General features: G+C 39.2%; 7 protein-coding genes across 7 annotated transcripts in view; 2 read left to right on the top strand and 5 right to left on the bottom strand.

Annotated features, from left to right (window-relative positions):
• Positions 1 to 18,835, bottom strand: part of LOC101310948 (putative disease resistance protein At3g14460-like) — a 192,395-nt gene that overhangs the window by 36,482 nt on the left and 137,078 nt on the right. The window lies entirely within an intron of this gene.
• LOC101307539 (cyclin-dependent kinase F-4-like) lies at positions 482 to 1,907 on the top strand. Its single transcript, XM_004307772.1, has one exon. The coding sequence runs from the start codon at positions 634 to 636 to the stop codon at positions 1,696 to 1,698; it is 1,065 nt and encodes a 354-aa protein (XP_004307820.1). The 5' UTR covers positions 482 to 633; the 3' UTR covers positions 1,699 to 1,907.
• LOC101308128 (21 kDa protein-like) lies at positions 2,849 to 3,680 on the top strand. Its single transcript, XM_004307774.1, has one exon. The coding sequence runs from the start codon at positions 2,889 to 2,891 to the stop codon at positions 3,498 to 3,500; it is 612 nt and encodes a 203-aa protein (XP_004307822.1). The 5' UTR covers positions 2,849 to 2,888; the 3' UTR covers positions 3,501 to 3,680.
• LOC101312686 (endoglucanase 8-like) lies at positions 3,853 to 5,965 on the bottom strand. The gene is made up of 7 exons (XM_004309008.1): positions 5,798 to 5,965; positions 5,254 to 5,661; positions 5,017 to 5,109; positions 4,735 to 4,947; positions 4,537 to 4,651; positions 4,285 to 4,451; positions 3,853 to 4,179 (listed from the first exon to the last, which is right to left on the bottom strand). The coding sequence occupies exons 1-7, from the start codon at positions 5,963 to 5,965 to the stop codon at positions 3,853 to 3,855; spliced, it is 1,491 nt and encodes a 496-aa protein (XP_004309056.1).
• On the bottom strand, positions 6,455 to 8,578 carry LOC101312400 (endoglucanase 8-like). Its single transcript, XM_004309007.1, has 7 exons — positions 8,423 to 8,578; positions 7,838 to 8,245; positions 7,636 to 7,728; positions 7,391 to 7,528; positions 7,125 to 7,236; positions 6,864 to 7,030; positions 6,455 to 6,784 (listed from the first exon to the last, which is right to left on the bottom strand). Exons 1-7 carry the CDS (start codon positions 8,576 to 8,578, stop codon positions 6,455 to 6,457), a joined length of 1,404 nt encoding a protein of 467 aa, XP_004309055.1.
• On the bottom strand, positions 9,349 to 11,138 carry LOC101312108 (endoglucanase 4-like). Its single transcript, XM_004309006.1, has 6 exons — positions 10,707 to 11,138; positions 10,520 to 10,612; positions 10,221 to 10,424; positions 10,032 to 10,143; positions 9,758 to 9,924; positions 9,349 to 9,675 (listed from the first exon to the last, which is right to left on the bottom strand). The coding sequence occupies exons 1-6, from the start codon at positions 11,136 to 11,138 to the stop codon at positions 9,349 to 9,351; spliced, it is 1,335 nt and encodes a 444-aa protein (XP_004309054.1).
• On the bottom strand, positions 12,416 to 15,115 carry LOC101311813 (endoglucanase 4-like). Its single transcript, XM_004309005.1, has 8 exons — positions 14,819 to 15,115; positions 13,787 to 14,194; positions 13,600 to 13,692; positions 13,434 to 13,511; positions 13,308 to 13,372; positions 13,094 to 13,191; positions 12,846 to 13,009; positions 12,416 to 12,739 (listed from the first exon to the last, which is right to left on the bottom strand). Exons 1-8 carry the CDS (start codon positions 15,113 to 15,115, stop codon positions 12,416 to 12,418), a joined length of 1,527 nt encoding a protein of 508 aa, XP_004309053.1.

The raw sequence follows: 18,835 nt of genomic DNA, 5'->3' as shown, positions 1-18,835 counted from the left end.
GATGCTACTTTGTTGAAACTACTCATCTGAATTCTGAAGCATATGATAGAGATTTGAATAGATATTAAATTTTGTGTTTCATTTGGGATAGTAAGAAATCAAATTCTCTAGCAATCTTCGATTCTTCGTTAAGAGTACGTAGTGGCAAGCTAAAGCTTATTATAAATGAGGATTCATCCCTTAACCGTTTAAAAAAAAAAAAAAAAAAAAAAAAAGGAAAAAAAACTAAAGTGAGAAAAATATATCTATACAAGATGTAGTTGTAGTATTAGTTGTGTTAGTTGCAGATTGTTGCTAAAAGCCCTAAACTTGGATTGGTCTGACAAATTTTTAACGCAACCTTTATCATTAAATCAAGACCGTCCCTTTTTTAATCCTTCTAAGACCCGGATAACCGAATCCCCAAAGAATTAGGAAAACACTCTGTAATCAACTAAATAGAAATATAAATCCGTAAAGAATTAGGAAACCACTCTTTCCTACAATAAACAGGACTGAAGTGATAGTAAGCTTATAAAACATACCCACAACCCTCTTGCCTTTTCATTTTCAGTAATCAGAACCAAGTCATCATCAAGTCGGGTACTGCCACCCTCAAGTACTCTCCGGCCGTTTCTGTTCCTCCGGTGGAAAATGGAGAGGTACGAGTTGATAAAGGAAGTCGGCAGTGGAGGATTTGGGACTGTCTCGCGTGCTAAAAACAAACAGACTGGTGAAGTTGTTGCAATCAAAAAACTGAAGCAACCATATAATTCATGGGAGCAGTGCCTGAGTCTGCGAGAAGTCAAGTCATTAAAGAAAATGAATCATCCAAACATTGTGAAGCTCAAGGAACTGATCCATGAAAACAATATGCTCTACTTTGTTTTCGATTACATGGAGTTCAACCTGTACCAGCTTATGAAAGACAAGGAGAAGCCTTTCCCTGAATCACAAGTCAAAAAATGGTGCTTGGAAGTTTTTCAAGGCCTTGCTTATATGCATCAGCGCGGATATTTTCATCGCGATCTCAAGCCGGAGAACTTGTTGGTCACCAAAGATTTCAAGATCAAGATTGCCGATCTTGGTCTTGCTCGGGAAATCGATTCCTATTCACCCTATACTGAATATGTGTCGACACGATGGTACCGAGCTCCGGAGATGTTGTTCCAGTTAGGTTTGTATGGCCCTGAAGTTGATATGTGGGCAATGGGTGCAATCATGGCCGAGTTGCTTAGTCTCCGCCCTCTATTTCTTGGTACTAGTGAAGCAGATCAAATGTACAAGATTTGCAGTGTTCTTGGGACCCCAACTGAGGATTCATGGGCCGATGGGCTTCGTCTTGCACGAGATATCAGATATCAGTTTCCACAGTGTGGTGGTGTTCCTCTTTCTTCAATTCTTCCATCAGTTAGTGATGATGCAATTAGTCTCATTAGTTCGCTTTGTTCTTGGGACCCTTCGAAGCGGCCGACAGCTGCAGAGGCCCTCCGCCATCCTTTCTTCCAGAGTTGCTATTATGTTCCTCCACATCTTCGTTTTCACAAATCAACAAATCCTGGAGCAACAAGGAAAGCGTCGGGGCAGCAAAAGTATCAGCCCCCTGGAAAGAGAGTCAATCCTACTCTTTCCTTAGTGAACAAGAAAAGCTGTGCATCGGCCGCCTCCCATGAAAGCTGGAGTTCGATGGATTGGCGAGTCAAGAGAATCAACCTTTAGGTTACCAAAAACTAAAAGCATAACTAGTTTCTAAGTTTTACTTCAAGTGAACAAGTCTTGTAACTCTGTAAGTTGGCTATACGTACTTGAGTGCGTTTTACCTTTGATTCCTTGGCTTTGTTACCCTAGAAATGTGATACTAGTTGATCAACAGATTGATACACCTCATGTTCATGGCTAAACTGTACAATTATGAATGAGATAGCTTTGAGGGAAGTATTTGATAAAAATCGTCTCTTTATCAATACATGTATGCTCTGTTCTTAATTACTAATACTAGATTTGTTATAAACTTATATATACTATGTTCTCAACCTTATTGTACATATAAATGCTTCATATCCGAATTCGATGTGTTTTACATGTGAATGTTTTGTAAATGTTATTTCTTCTTATGATTTAGCCAATGTTGTAAAACATGGCCGCCCATCCCTCTTAGGCGACACCTAGGCAGTTCCAAGCCAACCCTCTGTCCTAGTACCTCCTAGCGAGTTTTCAAATCTTGGGTTTAAGTGTTTAACATATGAACGCAGGCCACTGAGAAAGGGCTGAATGCAAGATATTATTGAATTCTTTTGAAAAAAAAAAGAAAAAGTGTTAAGATATTTTTAGATATGTAGGGTTCAAGAAATTAATATCTTGCTACTGGAAAAATCGAAATGGCCTAGTTGGTATATGCTGGACAATAGTTTTGCTAGATTATTATTGGCTTGCTCCATTATCCTCACATGCTAGTTTTCCTTCTTCCATATTCTATCAAAGAAGATATCAATTGGTTTCTTGTCTCTTTCAGACAATGAATCCCATTTGGATTTGCTCCAAAACGGGGAAAGGCAGAGTTTCACAAGTCGGCCAATGCTTTTCACCATTCAATCTGGGCTTAAGTACAAAAATCTATAGATAAGCATGACTGGAAGGGACAAGCTTTTGTTTCACATCGCTTTTCAGACCTAAATTTCTCCAAGTTGAGAAACCAAAAAGACTAACTACTTGCTGGCTAAAGGGAGCATGTATCTTAACCCCCTTTAGGGCCCCAAAGAAAATTAGATATATCACCAATTTGATCCAAGGCTGCTAAGAATTGTCCACAAATTGGTTGCTTCTTCTTTCTTTTTGGTTCTATATATTGGTATAGTTTTCCCTCTTCTTTCTTTACTCTACTACCTAAGTATTGAAACAAAGAGATACAGATGGAACCCTCATTCTCTAAACATTTCTTCACTTCTTCTCTCATAGTGTTACTCTTCACTACGTGCAGCATATTCTCCTCAGTCTCAGCTGCTAGAGACCTTGCTCCCAAAACCAATACCGAATTCATCGAAACATCATGTGGTGCAACAACCTATCCAAAACTATGCCTTGCTTCCTTGTCAAGCCAAGCAAGTGTCATCCAAAGAAGTCCTAAACTTATAGCTTGTGCTGCACTCAATGTCACGCTTTCGTCTGCTAAATCGACATCTGCGATGATGTTGAGGCTCTCACACGGTTATGGCATGAAGCCTAGAGAAGCTGCAGCCATGAGGGACTGCGTCGAAATGGTGAGTGACTCGGTGGACGAGATTCAGAGGTCTATTTCCGAGATGGTTAACTTTAGAAGTGCTGGTTTTGAGATGATGATAAGTGATGTACAAACTTGGGTTAGTGCTGCCTTAACAGATGAGAGCACCTGCTCGGATGGGTTTGCTGGAAATGAATTGAATGGGAATTTGAAGACTGTTGTGAGGGGTCGGATTGTGAAGATTGCACAATTGACTAGCAATGCCTTGGCTTTAATCAACAGATACGCCTCGGTTCATGGTTGAATTCGATCAAGATGTTTACAGTGGTTGTATGTGAGAATTGAATGTATTTTAGTTGTGTTTGTTCCAATATATAAATTGAATCCCTCAGACTGAACAAGTTTCCTCTGAGAATTATATGTGATTGAGATGTGACTGCTAGCTTTTGATTCATATAAGAGAAGAGCCATATGACCGAAAGATTAATTCAGAGTTAAAGTTTAAAAGTGTGCCAATCTACGGGCTACATTATTTGTTTCGCGAAAAACATGCCGAAAATCAATGTGCTAAACAAAAACTGCATATAGGATTTACAATCATCAATGATCCTGCTTACCTTCGTTCTAGCCTCACTTTGTTGTAGATATCAAAAAATTTAGAAAGATGGTGATTTGAAGTGAGCCAAAACACCAACAAGTGGTGCATTGATGTAAGTGGTAGGCTCCGATTGTGCAACATTATATCGAGAATCTTCAAATGTATCATCCTCAGCTGGTCCTCCAACGACTGCACCTATGAGCAAGTTTGGATCCGGCGTCGGAGCTTTGAAATACATGTCTGCTTCATGACACTGCATATTTTGCGGGAGTTTATCCATCGAAGGTATCACTGATCCGCGGTGATGTATCTTCTGGGGAAATCTAGTACCATATCCTACCATGTATGACATCCTGTTAGGATTGCTCCCCAGTATATAATCAACCTGATGAGGATAACAGAATTTCAGCCAAACAAACACTGCATTATATGTCAGTCAACTAAAGAGTGTACTACTATGTAGGAACTAAACTGGCTTTGTGCAATTTACCTGTCCTTTGGTGAATTCTACCAGCCTAGCTGGTTTGACGACAACATTGTTACCACAGCTTACAACTTTGCTTGCAGCTGTCATATAGCGAGCATAAACTAGTAGAAGAAAAGATAAAGCTGTTGTATGTTGCAAGTTACTGCTTCCGGGTTTGAACAAGAGCCCACCTGATGATAACAAAGACGCACTTTGGGTTCATGTCATGTTATCAAACTATAAGTTAGAATCATAAGCTTAGTCGTTAACAAGAACCTGGTGAGTATGTGACTGATTTGGGAGTAGGTGATTCAGGCAGAATGGAGCAAATAAGCCCATTGGCTTTGGCGATAAAGGGATTGGACTCGGCTGCGGGGTGTCTCATCAACCACTGCAAATTAACAAAGAACAAAACTTAACCATGGATCACATTCATGATCATTATGAAAGAGAAACACATTTGAGGTAACTTACTTTAGAAACAAGTATGTTAATGCCAGCATGCTTTGCATCCCATCCAAATTCGGTGACATCTCCGCCATAGTAAGCAACTGCTTGGCCTTCCACATTTCTTAGGACTACATGGGACACCGAATTCATGGTGTTTGTGTTCTGTTTTACATAGTTCCAATACTTAGGACTCTTAGTTGCCTTGCATAACCATGCTGCTCCCCAAATCAATTCATCCTGCAATGAAAATTTATTAGCAAAGTTGGAAACACTTGTTAAAGTCAGCTAGTTGAATAAATATTGTACCTTGTAGCCACTGATGTCGCAGTAAAATGGGCATGCTCCACTGCCAATACTGTCATTGTAAGAGCCCCTATATTTGTTAGCAAATGCAAACACCTAATTCATGGAGAAAAATCTGATTCATTAGCTCAAAAGTAGATAAATTACCTATAAATGAAAAATAGTATATGTCTAGATGGTAAACGTAGTTAGGGATGTATTGAAGTGAAGTTTTACAATTTTCATATTCTGACGATTTACCTGTCTTGCTCGCTTAAGAAGTGACCTGGAGTAAGCATTGTCAGAACGACGAAACACCATGGAAGAAGCTGCGAGTGCGGCTGCAATCTCAGCTGCAACTTCAGAACCTGGTTTTTGTGTAGTCACTATGTAAGATGTTCGAGGAGTGGTCATGTCTTCAGGCCTTTGCCAACAAGTGTGATCACCATTAGGGTCACCGACTACAGCAACAACAGAACCTCTAACACTAGTGCATTTGAGCAAATAATCAGTCCCCCATCTAATGGCTTCCAAGGCATGCGGAAGTTCTGAACCCATTGATTTTCTAAATTCTATAACACTCCATGACAACATTGTTGTGCTGAAAGCCATCGGAAAGTTAAATTTCACATTGTCACCGGCATCATAGTAACCTCCGGTCAGATCCATCTGAGATTACAAACCAATATTTGACAAAGAGCATATTACAATAGAGAAATGTTAACCAACATCAAATGCAACTAGACTTATTTGCATGTCTTGAACACCAAGCAAATGGGAGTGAGAAAGGGATCAATAGCCATACATTAACATCTAGGCCATCACGTAGAGCAGAATCTTTCCTCCATTTCATTCGTTGCGTATGCGGTAACCTTCCTGATCTCTGCCCTTCGAAAAACAATATACTCTTCGACAAAGCATCCGCGTAGTTATGTTGAACTGCAGAGCTTACTACTGCCGCCACTGCCAACATCCCTACTGCTACTATCAACAACCTTAATGGTTGTTTAGAACTACTACTAGACATGACTAATATGCTCATTTGCAAGATTTCTCTCTAAGTTTGAAGAAATTTGGAGCTATAGTCAACTTATACATATATCAGGAAGGCCAAGGGGAGCCTTAAGAATGAATCAGAGGAAGGTGTACATTGATAAATTTGGGTAAAAATCTTCATTGGTAATTGCCTCTATCAACATTATTGTGAAGGAACCCAAATTAAAAGTCAAGTAAATGAGACATACCATAGTTACCTGCAGGGGTGTTAATTTTGATAAGAACATTGACAAATTTCATTCCGAAATTTGGTACCAAGGTAGTCATTTCTGGGATATAGAAAATCTTAATTAATAGGGATCTTTATTTCCTTTTCCATTTTAAAAATACCAAAAATGTTACAATTCCAAATATATATTATTGACTTCTTTGAATCCTTTGATTCAGTTCCAAAATATGTATAGAACTATAACTTATACAGATCTTTAAAGAAAGCCAAAACACCAACAAAGGGTGCATTGTTGTATGTGACAGGCTCTGATTGTCCAGGATTATATCGAGAGTCTTCGAATGTATCATTCTCGGCCGGTCCTCCTATAACTGCTCCTACTAGCAAGTTTTGGTTCGGAGCTTCGCTTTTGAAATACTGATCACCATCATGGCACTTCATGAGCTGTGGATGGTTATCCATGGAAGGCACCACAGAAGCACGATGATGTACCCTTTGAGGAAACTTCGTACCATATCCCACCATGTAAGACATCCCCAATGGATTGTTTCCCAGTATATAATCAACCTGCATAGTAATTTCAGAATTTCAGTCACTAAAATCGACGTAATTATATAATGCATTACATATCAACTAAGCACATTACCTGTTTTCTAGTGAAATCTACCAAATTAGCTGGACCGAGAACAACATTATTGCCACAGTATATGGTTCTGTTGGCACCTTTCAGATACTGAGAATAAACTAGAAGAAGAAATGATAAGGATGTTGTGTGTTGCAGGTTACAGTATCCAGCTTTGAACAAGAGTCCACCTTACATACATATTAAAAGAAAGAGAATCAGCTAGCTGAGTATGTTATGTTGTCAAAATCTGAATCAAATTAAAAACATTGACAAACTAGCAACCTGGTGAAAATGTGACTGATTTGGGAGCTGGTGATTCAGGCAAAATGGAGCATATAAGCTGGTCGGCTTTGGGAACGAAGGGATTGGATTCGGCTGGATCAGTCATTACCCACTGCAAATTCATGAGACAAGTTCAGGTTCAGCATAAGGTTTCACTTCACTTTTTAAAGGTTAGGAAAAAAATAATAATACTGACTTGAGAAACAAGTATATTGATGCCGGCATGCTTGCAATCCCATCCGAATTCAGTGCTGTCTCCCCCAAACAAATGGAACAGGATCACCGTTAATATTTCTCACTACAGTGTTGGACTCCAAATAGTGAATGTTGTCTTTGACATATTTCCAATACCCTGCTGCCTTTGTTGCCTTGTATAGCCATGAAGCTCCCCAAATCAATTCGTCCTGCAAATTAACACAATGAAACATATTTTTGTATGCGGTTTTATGATCAAGTACCAACACTAAAAATATTAGCAGAACATTCACCCCAAAGATAAGTAGTGTTATACCATGTAGCCACTAAAATCGCAGTAAAATGGGCACGCTCCAGCGCCAATACTAGTATTGTAAGATCCCCGGTACTGATCTGCGAATGCAAACACCTAGTAATTCATAGAGAAATGATTTTTATTAGTAAATACATGGTAAAAGTTTTGAATATATGTTCAGAAATATGATAACTGAAGTAGTACTCAACGATCAGTTGCATACTTGGGTGGCTCGCGTAAGAAGCAATGTAGAGTAGGCTTTGTCTGATTGTTGAAACACTATGGAGGAGGCTGCAAGTGCAGCTGCGATCTCTGCTGAAAGTTCTGAACCTGGCTTTTCTTTGGTTACAACATAAGAGGTTCTAGGGGTGTCCATGTCTTCAGGCCTTTCCCAACAAGCATGATCTGCGTTGGGGTCTCCTACTACGCCAACCACTGAACCAGGTTCATTTGTGGATTTAAGCAAATAATCAGTTCCGCATCTTAGAGCTTCCAAAGCATGTTGAAGTTCAGGCCCCATCAAATTTCCAAACTCTAGAACGCTCCATGATAACATTGTTGTTGTGAAGGCCATGGGGAAATTGAACTTCACATTGTCACCACCATCATAATAACCCCCCATCAGATCCCTCTGAGACGTGTATCAAAGACAAAATGAGTTTAACAAGCTTTAATATATATGACATAGATTCATAAACTTTGGTTCTTTAAGTAGATCCGTATGCGTTTCATTTTTTAATAGAATATACTTGTGTCGCGACGTGTCATTTGATAAGCAAATTTGGTGCGACTAAAAAGATCGACTTACTTGAACATCGCCACCATCATGTAGGGCAGAATCTTTCCTCCAAGTCATTTGTTGGAAACTCGGTAACTTGCCGGACCTCTGGCCGTCGAAAAACAAAATTGACTTCGACAAAGCATCTGCGTAGTTATGTGGAGGACCTTGTGCAACGGTTGTCATTGCTAACAACCCTGCTGCTATCAACAGGACTACTAGAAGGGAATTGGTAAACATGATTTTACTCTTCCGCATCACTACTCTTCCTCTCTGCTATGCTGAGTGCATATGTTTGATGTACAGGTCTGTTTAAAAAGACCTTCAGAGGTACACGGGGGTTGGTGAAATGATAAGCAGAATGCAAAATTGGAAACATGGCTTGTGAATAGGACGTAGGTGCCAAATCCATTTTTCAAAACTTACATGGAAATAAAATTTAATACAAATTCTTCGAACTTACCAAATATATCGTAAGCTATTTAGTGACTCCAAATCTAAAGAGCCATCCCATCATTACCATAATCTTAATCTTTAGGTGGTGAATTTCTGGTTACTATGTAAGCTAGTAAATGCAATTCTAAAGTGTTCTTTCTCTTCCTATAAACGTCTTAATTCGCAAGTTGGGCTTATGAAACCTTTCTTTGGGTTATTTGATTTGGGCCTATGAAGTCTTTATTTGGGCTTATACTGTATAGTCTTTCTTTTGAGTATTGAGATTTGACCCAAGACCCATGTTCACCCTTTAGTAAATCTTTTTTCACAGGACAATGGTTCTTGTACTTAATTGCACGAGAGAGCGAATTATCTTCTATCTTCTACTCTTCTTAAACTGAATTTAATGTTGGTTCAAGAAATTAAAAAGATGAACAAAACACTAATAGGTACTTTATTTATTTCAATTCGCTGTGTAGGAATAAGAGATTCCAACCAACTGATCAGTTTCTTGGATTCAGTCAAGGAAATAGAGATTTAAAGTAAGCCAAAACACCCACAAAAGGAGCATTGATGTATGTAGTTGGCTCTGATTGTGGAACATTATTTCGAGAATCTTGGAATGTATCATCTTCAGCAGGACCTCCCACAATTGCACCAGTTAGCAAGTTCAGATTAGGACCTTGGCTTTGCCAATACACATCTCCTCCGCGGCAACCGATGCGTTGTGGATGTTGATCAAGGCACGGTAGAACAGAACCCCGGTGATGTATTTTCTCAGGAAACTTTGGCCCGTATCCGACCATGTATGACATGCCTAATGGGTTGCTTCCTAGTATATAATCAACCTGTAGATATAGTATAACTTCAGCACTGAAATGTATCACCAGTTCATCACCGTATGTGCTAGTGTCTCTCTAAAAGTCATACCTGTCCTTTGGTGAAATTAACTAGCCGATCCGGAGTGATGACAACATCATTGCCGCAGTTCACGACTTTGTTTGCAGCCTTCATGTATCCGGCATAAACCATAAGAAGAAATGATAGGGCGGTTGAATGTTGCAGGTTACTTCCTCCTGGTTTGAACAGCAGTCCTCCTAGTTTTTTCAGGAAAGGATAATGTGAAGCCGGTTTGACAAATTAACATGATAGATGTAATTAGTCATGTAACTCTGGTTTTGCTTTTCGCTAGTAGCGAAACTACCTGGTGAATATGTGACCGATTTTCCGGTGGGTGATTCCGGCAAAATTGAACATACAAACTTATCAGCATTGGGAATAAAAGGAGAAGAACTTCCCGGATCAGTCATTACCCACTGCAAACAAGTACAGAAAAAGGTTAGATAGGTTAATTAAAACATTAGAAATGATGGCTAAAGCGAAAACTAAGTACCTTAGAAACAAGTACATTAATCCCAGAATGCTTTGAATCCCATCCAAATTCAGTGACAGCATCATTCATGTATGAAACAGGAACCCCATTGAAATTTCTTATAACAGTGGAGTCCATTTTGTCTATGTTTTCTCTCACATATTTCCAATAATCAGCTGCTCCAGTTGCCTTGTATAGCCAAGCAGCTCCCCAGAGCAATTCATCCTTGAAACAAATTAATCACCCAAAAATAGTGATGAATATGTAACTATTCAATATCAATGACTAAGTTAGTTCTTATGAAGTAAACAGATAGTTACCATGTAGCCTCCGAAATCACAGTAAAAGGGGCATGCTCCTGCCCCAATACTGACATTGTAAGACCCTCTATATTTATCTGCAAATTCAAAGACCTAATATATACAGAGAGAAAAGGTTAATGAAGTATATATAGGAGGCTGGAGGCAAAAGAGGAAGACCAAAAATCGTGATCGGCTATATATGCACCTGCATTGATCGGTTAAGAAGCAAAGTTGAGTAGTTAATGTCTGAATATTTGAACACCATGGAAGAAGCTGCAAGTGCAGCTGCAATTTCGGCCGAGACTTCCGAACCTGGCCTTTCTTTGGTGACTACATAAGAGGTTCTAGGGGTGTCCATGTCCTCTGGCCTTTCAGAACAACTGTGATCACCATTGGGATCGCCAACTACACCAACAACAGAATCAGGAACGTTTGTGGCTTTCAGCAAATAATCAGTCCCCCATCTTATAGCTTCCAAAGCATGTTGAAGGTCTGATCCCATTAGATTTCCGAACTCTAGCACGCTCCAAGACAACATTGTTGTTGTGAAGGCCATGGGGAAGTTGAACTTGACATTGTCACCTGCATCATAGTAACCCCCTACAAGATCCATCTGAGGGTGGAAAAGTCTTGTCATTTAGACATTTATGCTTGCAAATAGTAACAAGATGATTACCGAATAACTTTTTACTGTTTTTCAAAGAAGTGCCAATATGAACATATTGCGAGCAAATCATATGGCTAATCAAAAATTCATAAGCCAGAAAAAGATGGAGTAAGAGGGAGACTTACACCAACATCAGAGCCATCCTTCAAGGCTGAATTCTTCCTCCAAGTCATTCTTTGGGAAGGCGGCAAGTCCCCGGATCTCTGCCCTTCGAAAAACAATATGCACTTGGACAAAGCATCAGTGTAGTTGTGTGACGAAGCCAAACTTGCTGATGTGAGCATCCCTGTTAATATTATTAACAGCCTTGGAAGGGTACTCCCGCTCATGATTTTACTCATCTTCACTACTATCAGTCAATTTCTAGTACTAATTCTCAAGAACATAGGCAATCTCAAATGGTCTATATAATCACTCAATTTATAGGACAGCCTTGATATGTGTCTTTGTTCATGTATGGCAATGCACTCCCACTATTTGCCTGTTCAAAGTTGGCATAATTATGTGAAAATCTATGAAAGATAATTTTCCCTTACTAGCCTCTTGGTATTTATGATGTACATTCCCAGGAAATTAATCAAAATGGGCAAGAAGTTAAATCTTTCTGGTATTTTTCTTGTTTTGATGATTAACCAATAATGAAAATCACATCTTTGACTTGGCTGGTACTCCCAAAATTGTGAATGAACCGGCCTAGATGGTAGATTAGTATCTATGAGCATTGTTAATTTTCTTTCTTCCTGTGTTTTTTTTTTTTTTTTTAGGAAGTGAAATCCATACTCATTAATTTGTAATTTATACTAACCTTTCCTTTTTTGATTAAAATTCTCAAGAACATAAGATTGGGCAAAAATCCCAAATTAAAAATCCAGAGCTCAAGCCCAATCCAAGAGGCCCAGACTCATTCCGCCAGATAACGTCGTCACGAACTCACGACCCGCTATAGATGCCACTGCCGCGACGTCGCCCCAAAAACATCATCGCCGGCATCCAGAGGCCGCAAACCGCCGTGCACGGCAAAGCATCAAACCGGCCTCCAAGATTAAATATACCATTGCATTCCATCACGATTGTTCTCATGGCACGAATGATACTACCTTATTTCTATATTTTGTAAATCGTCATGTATTTCAAAGCTCAGGCATCTAATTAATCAACTTCATTTCTTTCATTAACTATTTACAAAGTCATTAACTTGTAAGGAAGATGAAAGATCTAATCTAAAAGAAGCAATGTATCCCTTAAGATCATGGATGCGATTTGAAGTAAGCCAAGACGCCTACGAATGGTGCATTGATGTATGTGGTTGGCTCGGAATGCACAAAATCCACTCGAGAATCTGTATATGCATCCTTTATATCTGGACCTCCGACAACAGCCCCAGTTAGCTCATTAGGGTTAGGATTACTGCTGCCAAAGTAAACGCTTCCTTCTTTACAACCAATTTGTTGAGGGTGTTGACCTACCGACGGTAACGATGATCCCCGGTGATGAATTCTCTGGGGAAACTTTTTGCCGTATCCGACCATATATGACATGTTCAATGGGTTACTTCCTAGTATGTAATCCACCTGCATTTATCAGTAGGTACAAAGGTTAATAAGTTCTTTGATTTCTCTAATTAGCTAGTACGAACTACCATGTAAATGACAATGTATAGAATTAGTAGTCTAGTACCTGGCCTTTTGCAATTTGAACAAGTCTAGCTGGAGTTGCAACAACATTGTTACAGTGAACTACTCTATTGGATTTGCTCAGATAGCGAGAATAAACAACCAAGAGAAATGACAGAGTTGTTGCGTGCTGCAGATTACTTCCTCCAGGTTTAAACAGAAGCCCACCTGATCAAATGCACATAACTCAGTGATTCAGATCATTGAAGTGACAACAGATAACATTTCAAACATTTAGGTTTAGATCACTACCTGGAGAGTATGAGACTGATAGGGTTGGCGAGTCGGGTAACAAACTGCATATGAACTTGTCGGAATTGATAACGAAAGGACTAGAACCAATGTCGATGCTAGACATGAACAACTCCATATGGAAACAAGAACAAAGACTTATGTTGTTAGCTGAATAGTTCTGGGTTTAGACAGCTTCATAAACAAAAGAAGCATGCATGATGTGTTTATATACCTTGGAAGCAAGTACATTGATGCCTGCGTGCTTTGTATCCCATCCAAACTCCGTAAAGCTTCCACCTACAGAAGAATATGACAGACCATTTACATTTCTCATGACAGATTTTTCCAGCTTGTGTACATTGTCCAATACATACTTCGAGTATGTAGGGATCTTAGTTGCCTTGAACAACCATGCTGCTCCCCAAATCAGTTCGTCCTATACACAATTAAGAAATTGTCACACGAAAATAAACACTAATAATGTAATATTGATCACCCAAATACGTAGTGTACTACTTACTTACCTCATAGCCACTAAAATCACAATAAAATGGACAAACCCAAGGTCCAAGAGCATCATTATAGGAGCCCTGGTATGTTACTGCAAACTCAAATACCTGATCCGTGCACAAAGTTAGTATAGTGATATAGTATATAAATCAAGTTTGATATTCATATACTTAGCTAGTTAGGCCAATAAAGTTTACATACCATTCTAGCCCGTTTGAGAAGCCTTGCAGAGTACTGCAGATCAACATGCTTAAAAACCATGGAAGAGGCTGCCAGGGCGGCTGCAATCTCTGCCGAGAGTTCGGAACCCGGAAACTGTTTGCTCACTGCATAGGGGTTTCTCGGGGTGTCCATGTCCTCAGGCCTTTCCCAACAATTGTGGTCGTCATAAGGTTCACCAACTTGGGCAAACACAAAGCCAGGAATGCTTGTGGCTTTGAGGAAGTAGTCAGTTCCCCATCGAATGGCATCAAGTGCACGGGGTAGGTCTGCACCCATGTCCTTCCCGAACTCTAACACACTCCATGCCAGCATTGTTGTTGAGAATGCCATTGGAAAGCTGAACTTCACATTGTCACCGGCATCATAGTAACCCCCCACTAGATCAACCTGTTTAATCATGTAAAAAATACGTTAAATCTGATCAACTTCAACTTGGCATATCGAAATGTATAGCAATTCATGGTCTATCCTTAATTTGTTCATAACCATTTACTAAGAAAACCCTTTTAAATAATACTAGTCAAACATGTCTTACGAGCAATTGTACACAATGTAAATGGAGAAATGAGAAGCAATATCAAAAGCACTTTATCTCCCCACAAGGTAGCTAGGTCACATTTTCCGAATGCCATTGCCATGCTTTGGCAGTTGACACATTGCAAAGGCAAGGAAGAGAAAAAATGTTGATTTGCATATTTTAACTTATTTTCTGTAGTAAAAATGTGATTAATTGTAGTAATTGTAGCCATTTCGACATTTGTGGTGGAAAAGTTGTTCATTTCTGAAAATGACTACAAATATGCAACTTCCTAAATCTCTCATCTGGTGATGAAAACTATTCGAAAACTTAAGCTTGTTATTCCCTAATGCTTATCATCGTAAATGATTAGGAATTTCAAAGCACCAGATTTATAGGAAATAAGGATCGGCAACAATATTAAAGCTAGCTTGAAATACAATACCTACGTATCAAAGTAGTTGAGAAATTAAAGGATATGGTTAAAGACTTACACCAATCTGAAGTCCGTCATGAAGTGCAGAATCTTTCCTCCAAGTCATTCTCTGAGTAGAGGGTATCTTTCCTGACCTCTGGCCTTCAAAGAACAATATGCTCTTCGTCAATGCATCCCCGTAGTCCTGCGAAGCCTTCACCACCATCGCCACCATCATCGCCGCTACTAAAACCACCAACCTCAACCTCCCAAACGAACTCATTCTCAAACTATACAGAACTGTGTTAAGTCTCCCCTCTACTGTATAACCAGTTCTTATTGTGTCTGTACTCCACGGCGATGAGCAATCATACATTTATGTAGGAAGATTATGACGTAAAATATTGACCAAACTAAACTAATTCAATGAATGAAGGAAAGCAATGGTATACGTACGGATATATGTCCGGCGCCGCTCACTAGCTTAGAGTTGAAGAATGAATTCACTGAGAGAAAAGAGAAAGAGTAAATGAAACAGAAACGACGAATAGAAACACTTCCGGAGCCTCCGTATACGGTTGTGAATGAATCAGGGTAGTTAGTTTCAGTGTATTTGGGAATCTGAAAAGAGACTGCTCCGATTGTGGTGAAGCAAAAGTCGATTCTATTCTAACTCCCAAATCCTATATATACCGAGTTAACGACTTGGACGATACTCTACTACTACTAAACTAAAAGTGTTCCAACTTCTTTGTATATTTGAGTTCATGATATCTACACGTATGGAACGTGTACTGTATAGAATGTTTCTCTCATAAATTTTTTCTTCTCCTCAATCTGGTCATTTCGTTTTCTCAAAACACCATTAAGGAAAACCAATTAATTTCATTTGAGGCCGGTTTGTGTTCAAATGTCACCACATCTTATTCAAGGCAGTTTATTGTTGTAATTAATTAATAATAAGAAAATATTAATTACTATAATGAGATGATTTTCCAGTTTTGGGTCTGGATCCTGAAGCTTGGATAAAGGTTAAGTGATGAACTTACAAAGTTTTTTGAACTGGACACCTAAGTCATGAACTTACAAAGTTACGAGCGCCCTTTCGTTGAGGTGGGATGTTGGGAAGATTATGAGGTCGGTAGCCACACGTACCACAATATTTTCTGTATATATTACTCAACAATCATACCCAATAACGGACTCTATTTCCATTCAAAAAAAAATTCCTATTTGATGTTAATTAGGTGTCCAGTTAGACAAATTAAGAACAAGGCCCAGTTTGTACTCCTATAATTGGGCTGACTTCTTAATCATGAAGAGAGCAATCCGGACTTCCAAGTTCCGATCAAGGTTGTCAAGAAAAGTGCATATCATCAGTTATGTTCACGCAGTTACTAATATTATTTTGTTTTTAACTATTAGATATAAATTTAAAGATGATTCAGTATGATATTTTAGTCGGTTAGTGACCGTTTAAACACTACTTCATCAACCATATGCCCTGCTACATATTCTTCACAGAGCCGGTCCGAGTGAAAGAAGTTGAAAAACTAAAAAAGTACCATATGAATCACAATTTTACTAACTAAGCACCGTAATTAAACAAATACAAAATAGCATAAATGGTTCAAGACCGGCCATAGAAGGTTTCTATTTGTCCTAGAAGATTCTTTTTTCTCTATCGTTCTCCCCTCCCTAGCCGTCTGCTAGGTTTCGAGCCCGACCAAACCTTTTTCATTGTTTTTCAATGGAGACCAAAGCAAGCTTTACCCTGCTAATCCTCTCTGCGTTAGTTCTCCTCTTGGATGGCTTTAGTGGAGTTTTTCTTTGTTCGGATCTGATCTCTGGTGGATCTGTGGTGACCTTCGACAATGGCGATGGAAACGACGGCCATGGTGATGGTAGCGACATGGTAATCTCAATCAGCTTGAGGTGTCTTTCCCCTCACTCTGTTTGCTTTGATGAGGGTGGGATGGGAGTTTTTTATGGTGGGGACGACGGGTTGGAACACCAGCCCTCATTTAATACAAGCTTTGATCTCATTTTTTTTGCGCATGGTGGTGGTGATGGTGTTGATGGTGGTGGTGAAACAGTTGAGATCGATGAGATCTTGACGAAGGAGGAGGCTCCGAGTTTGGCTATGACGGCGACTTTCGTCTCTGTTGGTGATGACGTCAGTAAGACGGCGGCTAGGGCAACATCTCCTTGCTTGAATGGGCTGGGCTTGGATCAGCTAGGTTTTAACATTATTTCGGGATTAGCTATGACGGCGTTGCCGATTGGGGCTGACGATGGCGGCAGAGGGATGGTGGCTGCTAGGGCATCAGTCTTGGCTCTTTTAGTAATTGGGCTCGTTTGGGCCTGGCTTGGATCAGCTAGGGTTTCCCTTGAATGGGCCTTGGTGGATGCAATTGGGCTTGAGTCCCTAATTTAATATTAGTTTGGTCCAGGTAAACTAGTTTGCATTCGTAGAGTATTTAATAGTTTTCTTCGAATCCTAGTTTACTTGTAAAATCGTGCTTAATCGTTACAAGGTGGGTGTACTTAGGATTTTAAAGTTTATGCTTTAGCTAGTATAGGACTTGCAATTCTGCAAGACGATGTTTTCTGACGACCTCACTGAGGTACGTCGTCTTTGTACTGCTTGTTCTGATTTAAATTGAATGACATTTTGAAATAAAAAAAAAAAAAAAAAAATAGAAGGTTTCTATTTGTATGTAGAAAGATACAAGTTTAAGTCACTATACTATACTTTTGGATGCAATCTTTCCTCGTTCATTGGATTTAACACAATTTAACAGATGTTCTCATTGTACGTATACTTATAATCTCAATAAGGAATATAACCGGATTAACAAAATCCCGTTAGTCAATATTGAAACAATCAACAAAATATATGTCAAAACATGGATTGCTAGCCCTATAAGATCCCTTCTACTTCTGCATTCATATATGTTCATATATAGTTGAACAGATGGTTCGCGTAGTTTACAAACCATCCAGAATATCACATGGGATGTTACCCTAAACTTATGGGACTGAAATATTGAGTAATCAGGAACATGGTTCACACTCCTTCCGTCCAAGAAACTGTTACTTTCCACCTACACATATATGATGATGATCATCCACGATCAAATTACTCAACCCCCACAATTTACATAAACAAATTCGTACTACATGCTATCATGCGTACGGAACATGTTATATGTTTGTTTTTGATTAGTCTACTCCATGCATCTAGCTTCTTAATCGATTACTATAGTCGAGGTGACCAAATTATTTACCTACTTTCGATTTTCTTGGTAAACTTCTTTGTAGTTGAGGAATAAGGATCTTTACGTTTTGAATATACATTCCCAAGTAACAGTCAAATCGTTTACTAAGTCGATATTTTCCACACAAAACCCTAATACTATGCCGGCAGCTCGCGATCAACATCCTTCTTTCATAGCACTAGTTGCGATTAACACCCTAGCTACAATGGCCTGCATTAGTACTAAACACACAGAAAAATCCCTTAAAAGAAAAAATATCATCCTTCATTCTCAATGCTAGGGTCCATTGTCTATTCCTTATGACAATGTTAACATGCATATTGCATCATGTATGATACAATTACGTTAAGTATATTTATTTATTTTTCTACACAATTTTACGTAAAGCCAACATGGTATATCTTGTGTTGCAATCTTACTCTGTATTCAATTTCACAATAGTTACATAATCTAATTGTCATCTTCTATATGTACGTCAATTACAAGCACCAGCCTGCTTCTTCCTCTTTTTAATTCATGATACTCCTACATAAAACTAGCAATCTCAAACCCCCTTGAGAGATAAGACCCATCAAAAACCTCAACACCCTCCACACATTCATATTCATACTCATTTCCTTGATCATCAAATTATGGCCAAGAAACTCACTTTCCTACTCTCATTACTCATTTTCTCATCCTTGCTCTTTCAGACAGCCCTATCAAGAAGCCACCACCGTCGCCCAAATCCCATTCAAACATGGTGCAACAAAACCCCTCACCCGGTGCCATGCAAATACTGGTTGTCTCATTACCCCCACCGCCTCACCCCAAAG

Source organism: Fragaria vesca, linkage group LG7, assembly GCF_000184155.1.
Source record: "Fragaria vesca subsp. vesca linkage group LG7, FraVesHawaii_1.0, whole genome shotgun sequence".
Taxonomy (NCBI): Eukaryota; Viridiplantae; Streptophyta; class Magnoliopsida; order Rosales; family Rosaceae; genus Fragaria; species Fragaria vesca.
This window is presented reverse-complemented; position numbering and strand designations above follow the sequence as displayed.